Below are 6,525 nucleotides of genomic sequence, written 5' to 3' on the forward strand. Positions count from 1 at the left end.
GTGTTCCGTTCTAAATAATACAGTGAAAAGTGGGCCTTGCACAATTTGGGAACACTTTGGAACATGATTTTTTTGTTTCGGAAGTTGGCCCAAAAATTGAATTTGTTCTACAACTGTTGGACACAAAACAGCCCACACCAAACAATCAAGTTTGCTCAATAGTGCCCATTTGTACTGTAGGGAAGGGCATAGAACGAGATGGAACATGCCCCCAAACAGGGCCTTAATATAGATTAATCTAAAATACTCATACCCTTTCCCTTCCTGCACAGTAAGCCCTAACATCTCAAAAAGAACTTCGCAAGGTACCTCTCTCTCTCTCTCTCTCTGTGTATACACACACGCATATCTCACACACAAATCGAACGGTTTATATTACTCAGTATTGATTGACTTCACTAGGGTTTGGGATTTTAGGGTTTGTCAATGGAACCAGGGATGAACAAAACAAAAAAGGCGACGCTGAATATCCATAAGGCGGCTTCGTCGGATGGTGATGGTAAAAAAAAATTTGCGGGCTTGGCGAATAAGCCGATTGGGCCGGTTGACCCAGTCAAATGTGCGGCGTATGGGGCTGGGGTAGTCGGTGGAACGGCAGGCACACCATCAGATTTTATGATTATGACGATGGATTCTGATGAAAAGCAGGTACAAGGAGGTGGCGCGGAATTAAAAGTCCTGATTTCGCCCACTCCAGGCGTTGGGGGCTCCAGTCAGGCTGGGACTGTGGATACGACTGTGCATGATATGAAGGATGGGACGTACAGGGTTTTCTATGAGGCTCCAAAGATGGGGGAGTATGAGTTGAGGGTTTGGTGCAATGGGACTCAAATCGCGGATTGCCCCTTTCCAATGCATTTCAGTCCAGGTACTCATTTCAATGCATATGAATATTATATTAAACATTCCTTTTTCCTGAATTATATTATATTAAACATATACATGTCAATTTATTGTGAATATGATTGAGAAGTTTTGTGATTTGAATTATACTTGTTATCAATTTTTCCATGGTATCATTCAATTAGATGCTCTTCAGTATAGGTGTTATTTTAGCAAATCTTTGTCTATATAATATACATGAAAATCTTGTTAAACATAAGGAAAAAAAGAAGAGGAAAATAAAAGAAAGAAATGCATAAATACTGTGTATGCAGTGTCTAAATTTCAATAAGTGGCTAGGCTCTGGTAGTTTCTCGTAGAATATTGATATGACAGTTTAATTGGACTCTATATTTACAAACTATTTGGCAGCCACTAGCATTAAATGGAGTTTCAAGGGGTCTGAAGCCACTATTAGAATATCCTGTTCAGAACTAGAATACTTGTTAGACCCTACATATGACAATAATTTGGACATATTAGTTTGACAAAATTTGATTTGAATGCATGTGTACAGAACTCTTGCAGTTAAGTTTTGCATTACCGGCTCATGTCTAATAGTTCAGAAAGGCTTGTCTCCAGCTTGAGCAAATGGGCGATGTAATTCAAAACGAGATATTGAACATGTATTGTGCATAAAACATCAAGCAAAATGAGATCTCCTTTTGAGATAATCAACATGTCAAGATAAGAAGTCGCTTAATTGAAATGGACACCACAAATATAATAAGAACTATAGATGTTCAACATATTGCTGAAGATATCAAATATCCCTATGCTCTTTTGCGTACTGATTAACATAACCTGGTTTTTGGTGTATGTATAATGAAATTAATAATTGCATGCTGCGCAATTTTGTTGTTAGTTTATTTAATATGGGATATTGTCAATTTTGGGAGTACTTTGAACAATTTTTAAATTGTATGTGAAATGCATAATTTTTATTGAGTGATGATACAGCAACTGAACTGTTATCACCGAATTAGACCCGAATCTGATTTGGCGAAAGCCATGTCACTCGCTCAATCCTTCCGCTGGATTTGAAAAGGACAATTTACCTTCAGTAAGTCATCTTATTTACATTTCAAACCCTTTCACTTTTTCTCTCTCAAATTTATCGGATCCCTGCATGGAATTTCTTCTCCGTCTCCGTTTGCTGTCTTACCCACCCCTCCACGCTACCTTTCCACAGCCACCATCTCTTCGTTCTCTTTCGTCCCCATTCCTCCACTGCCACCACTCCTTTGCTTCACATCTCTCTCTAAAAAAAACCTTCAAATTTATTCCTTCTCCATGATATAGACCAATAGATCCATCAAAATCTTTCAAATTTATTCCTTTTCCATGACATAGACCAATTCATTCTTTTTTATTGTCTTCTTTTTTCAAAGAAACTCAAGTCAACAGAACACCAGTAAATCCATTTTTCCTTCACAAAACCGTAATGAGGCTTAGAGATTAGGGCATATATGTGAGAGAGATGCGAAATTGGAGAGCGGGTCCGAATTGTTGAGAGAAAAGAGAAGAAGAATCGGGATTTCTTCGCTGGGTTTGAATTCGTTTGATGGGTAACTCTTCATTTTCATGGTTGAATGTTGGATCGGTGATAATGATGGAGAGTAATTGTTTATTTATTGCTATTGATGAGACAGTATACTGTCATGTATGAGGTTGTGGAGGTATTTGCTATAGACGGAGTGTGAGGGTTTGTTTTTCCTCTTTTTCAATGTTACTGCAGATTAAAAGAGGACTCTTAACCGTGTTGAACTATTAGAGAGAATGTACACAACTTCTTTAAAGAATCTGACATGGATTGAGCCACGTCAAGTTCGGTTATTCATTCGGTGATAAAGTTCGGCCTCCCTATCATTTTCCATTTTTATTTGCTTGATAAGGAACAAAATGCTTTGTTGTCATTTTCTCCTTGAAGTGCACTGCTGAAGCCAACGAAATTCTATTCTAAACTGTTCATGATGATATATTCATTGTATATTTTTGTTTCTTTCCAATATCTCAAATTATTTTAGTTGGTGAATAATTTTGGATCTTGAATGTGTACTGTGCATGTACTATTAGTTAAGCAGACCAAGCCCAGTATGCCAAATTGTTCTTCTGTATGGGGGGTATTGCCAGGTTTGGTTGAAATGATTCCAGGCATTATTCCTGGTTCTCTAGGAGGAGTGTATTTGCCTGGAGTTGGAGCATCTCTTGGACAACTATGCCAAGAACATCTTAATGGTCGGTGTTCAAAAACAGTTTGCGAGTACAATCACCCTGCTCACGATCTCCTGTTGGCTGCTTTGGCTACCACGACCAGCAGTCAAGTGCCCATGGTGCCGTCTCCAGGTGAAATGTTGCCGTCTCCAGGTGTAATGGCTGCTGCTCAGTCAATTGTTGCTGCTGAAGCCCTTCAAGCCTATGCTGATGCACAAGCTCAAGCTCAGTCTGCCAGGGTCTCTTCTGGTATTTTTTAGCCTTTTACTTTAAATGACATAGGCTTGCTGGCTTATATAGCTATTTTGTACCGTCCCTGGAAATCACATTTATCATAATTGGACCGGCCAATTCCTGTTTTGATGGCTGGTTCACCATTCACCAGTTTAACCATCACCTTAATTGGCTGACCAGAGCAGTGTAGAGAAGGTTTATTATTAAAATGTTTTAAGATTGAACCAATTTTTACTCGTCGATTTTGTCTTCCCAGTCTCAAATCAGAGGTGACGTGCTCAATTTTTCACGAGCAGGCTGCCACCTTAATATTCCTTTATTTTTTAAATTATTATTATTATTATTTAAAATATATAAGCGCACACAGTTGTATGGTGCAACCTGCGCTGGGTAAGGATTGTCCTCACTGGTTTACTGTTCAGCTGGCCAGGGCTGTTTCGTTTAATAACTATGCTGAAAAACAAGGTTTGGTCATCGTTGTTAATTAGTTACGGAGAACTGAAAACAACAGTAGTTGCTTGTTTTATTTTTCTAGATAACATATCTTATTTATTATTAGTTAATGCAGTTGATTAGTTTTGCATTCTTACCAGTCCTCACCCGACAAGATTGTTGACTCTTCAATTACCTATCATTTTGGTGTTCTTGTTTTTGCTTCTATATATTGTGATTTTTTTATATTTTATATATATATATATATTTTATGCCTTGTGTTTCTTATTTCGCTTAGATTATTTGTGGCAGAGTTCCTTAACATTCTCAATTTTCTTTTTTTCAGGATCAGCTGACAAAGAGGCTGAGATCTTGAAGAGGACTCTACGAGTTAGCCATTTCAATCCACTTTTCACAGTGGATATGTTGAAAGGCCATTTCAGTTTATGTGGGAAAGTTGTTGAATGTAGTATCACTGATTCGAAGAAGTTTGCCTACATAGAATACTCAACAGCTGAAGAAGCTAATGCTGCTTTCACATGGAACAAAAGGGCTGTTGAGGATAAGTTATATGAAGTTGAAATGGCAAAATCACTTCCGCACAAACCAGCTCTTTTGAGCTCTTCTAATTCTCAATTTTCTTTGTGCAAGTTGATGGAGAAAATTAAGGACATGCAATGGGTGCGATTTAAGCAGGCCGCGGACATGCCAGAAACAATGACACCACAGCAGGCAGCTGACCAAGCAATAATGACAGCACGGCAGGCAGCTGACCAAGCTGCTACCATGAAGACTGCAAAAGAAGTAGCAGTAGCTAGAGCTGCAGAAATAAGCAAGAAGCTGAAAGCTGATGGATTTGGAAATAGCGATGAGGAAACAAATCGAAAATCTAGGTATGTTAATGGTTCTATAATGAGAAGATCCCCTAGTCATGTTTTCTATAATGAGTGGTTTTTTTATGAATCAAGAAAATATTTTGTTTGCGTTAGATGAATTTGAATGATGTCAAACTTAACAAAATGTGGGTTTACAAACTCTGGGAATTATTTCATCAAGCAGATGGGTTTACCATGGTTAAATGTATAGGTGTTATGCATTATTTTCAGCTAGAAACTTTATTACACGCATGCCATTGTTTGGATGATTGGTGATTTGAGGTGTTGAATTAAATTAATTGTGGTTGAAATTAGTTTCAGGTGGACAATCATGAGTTCTGTTTGAGTACACTTGTGAATAAGTTATGATATCTTTTTATACAACTAACTAATTTGTCTTTGAATTTAAATTTAGGATTGCCTGAGATACAAGTGCATATAGTTACAAGAAAAAGAGATAACAATGCCTATGCTCTATACTTTTGTAGTGTTCAAGCATTCCCAAGCTGACATAATATTCATCCATAATGCTATTGATCAAAGATTCTTCTAATATCAAGTACTCTTGACCAGAAACTTGTTGCAATGTTTTTCACATTGGTTTAATTCATGTACTTCTTAAGTTTGCGGATTCTAATCCTTTAAAATCTTGATTATGGAAACCATCAACTCCTTTTGCTTCTTATAGGGACATTAGGGATGACGGTGGCAGAGGCAGAAGAAGGGATTTAGGTAGATCACATGACCACCATTCTTCTGTTTCAAGGAGAAATAGGAGTAGGAGTACAAGCCCTCGAACGAGGAAGTCGTATCGGGGTGATTCAGACTCGCCAAAACATCGTCGAGAAAGTTCAACACACAGGACGAGGAAATCACATGACCACCATTCTTCTGTTTCAAGGAGAAATAGGAGTAGGAGTACAAGCCCTCGAACGAGGAAGTCGTATCGGGGTGATTCAGACTCGCCAAAACATCGTCGAGAAAGTTCAACACACAGGACGAGGAAACCACCTCGTGCTAGTTCAAAATCACCAGGGCATAGAGGAAGTAGGCCGTCCTCGAGAAGTGATGATCTAATTAAATCAAAACACACAAGGCGTTCCAGGTCAAAATCTGCTGAAGTTAAGCATCAATCCGGGGATAAATTAGATGACAGCAGAGAAGAAAGATCACAGCATCCGAGAGAAGATGGTCGAGTTCAGTATCAGAGGAAGGTAAGCGTCACAGGAATTAGGTTATCTCCAAGATATTGATTTGGGATCTGCACTTGCTATGGTGAGCGTGCACATGTCACAGCATCTTGGCAACTTGGAAGAGACCATCAATCCAGTGCTGTCGAAAGATCCCTGTAGAAAAAATTCACAGCTTATCAAATGAAGAATTGAATCAGTTATTGATAAACAATAGTCAATGCTGGCATGTGAGCAAAGTTAGGCATCTTTCTCCTTTTTAACCTTTACAACGAGAAAAGAAATGAAGGAACCCTGCTATAATCCTTTCATCTGTGCTAGTCTTAAGTACAATAAGTAAGTTTTAAACTACTAATCTAGTTGCAATTTTTCTGTGTGAAAGATTTAAATGGAAAGGCTGAGATACCAGATTCGAATGTGTAACTTGTTAGCAATTACTCTATCCGTCATATGATAGTTATCCATCTTTCCTTTTTGGATTGTCCCAAAATATTATTCAATTACCAAGTTTAAACAACATGTTTCACATCTTTTTATAAAATACCCTTAAAATTTTAAAAAATTTCAAACTTGATTATATATATATTTAAACGGGAAGCTTTGTAATTTTTTAGAGGGACAATACAATTACTAAAAAGTTTTACTTCCTAAAGGATATATTTAATATGGGACGGAAGGAATATAAATTTATAATCAAG

General features: G+C 37.7%; 1 protein-coding gene across 4 annotated transcripts; it reads left to right on the plus strand.

The window, feature by feature from the left end:
- Positions 1 to 213: 213 nt before the first annotated feature.
- LOC132311380 (uncharacterized) lies at positions 214 to 6,250 on the plus strand. Of its 4 annotated transcripts, none has more exons than XM_059809279.1 (5): positions 214 to 305; positions 418 to 868; positions 2,959 to 3,345; positions 4,109 to 4,655; positions 5,326 to 6,250. In XM_059809279.1, the coding sequence occupies exons 2-5, from the start codon at positions 427 to 429 to the stop codon at positions 5,888 to 5,890; spliced, it is 1,941 nt and encodes a 646-aa protein (XP_059665262.1). In that variant the 5' UTR covers positions 214 to 305; positions 418 to 426; the 3' UTR covers positions 5,891 to 6,250. The 4 variants fall into 4 exon arrangements, with proteins under 4 accessions (XP_059665262.1, XP_059665265.1, XP_059665264.1 ...); XM_059809281.1 differs by having other exon boundaries at positions 244 to 305; positions 403 to 868; XM_059809282.1 differs by lacking the exon at positions 2,959 to 3,345.
- The last annotated feature ends 275 nt before the right edge of the window (positions 6,251 to 6,525 follow it).

The sequence above is a fragment of the Cornus florida genome, unplaced genomic scaffold (genome assembly GCF_030987335.1).
Source record: "Cornus florida cultivar Cherokee Brave unplaced genomic scaffold, ASM3098733v1 CherokeeBrave_3.0.0_Hap2_Chr06, whole genome shotgun sequence".
NCBI lineage: Eukaryota > Viridiplantae > Streptophyta > Magnoliopsida > Cornales > Cornaceae > Cornus > Cornus florida.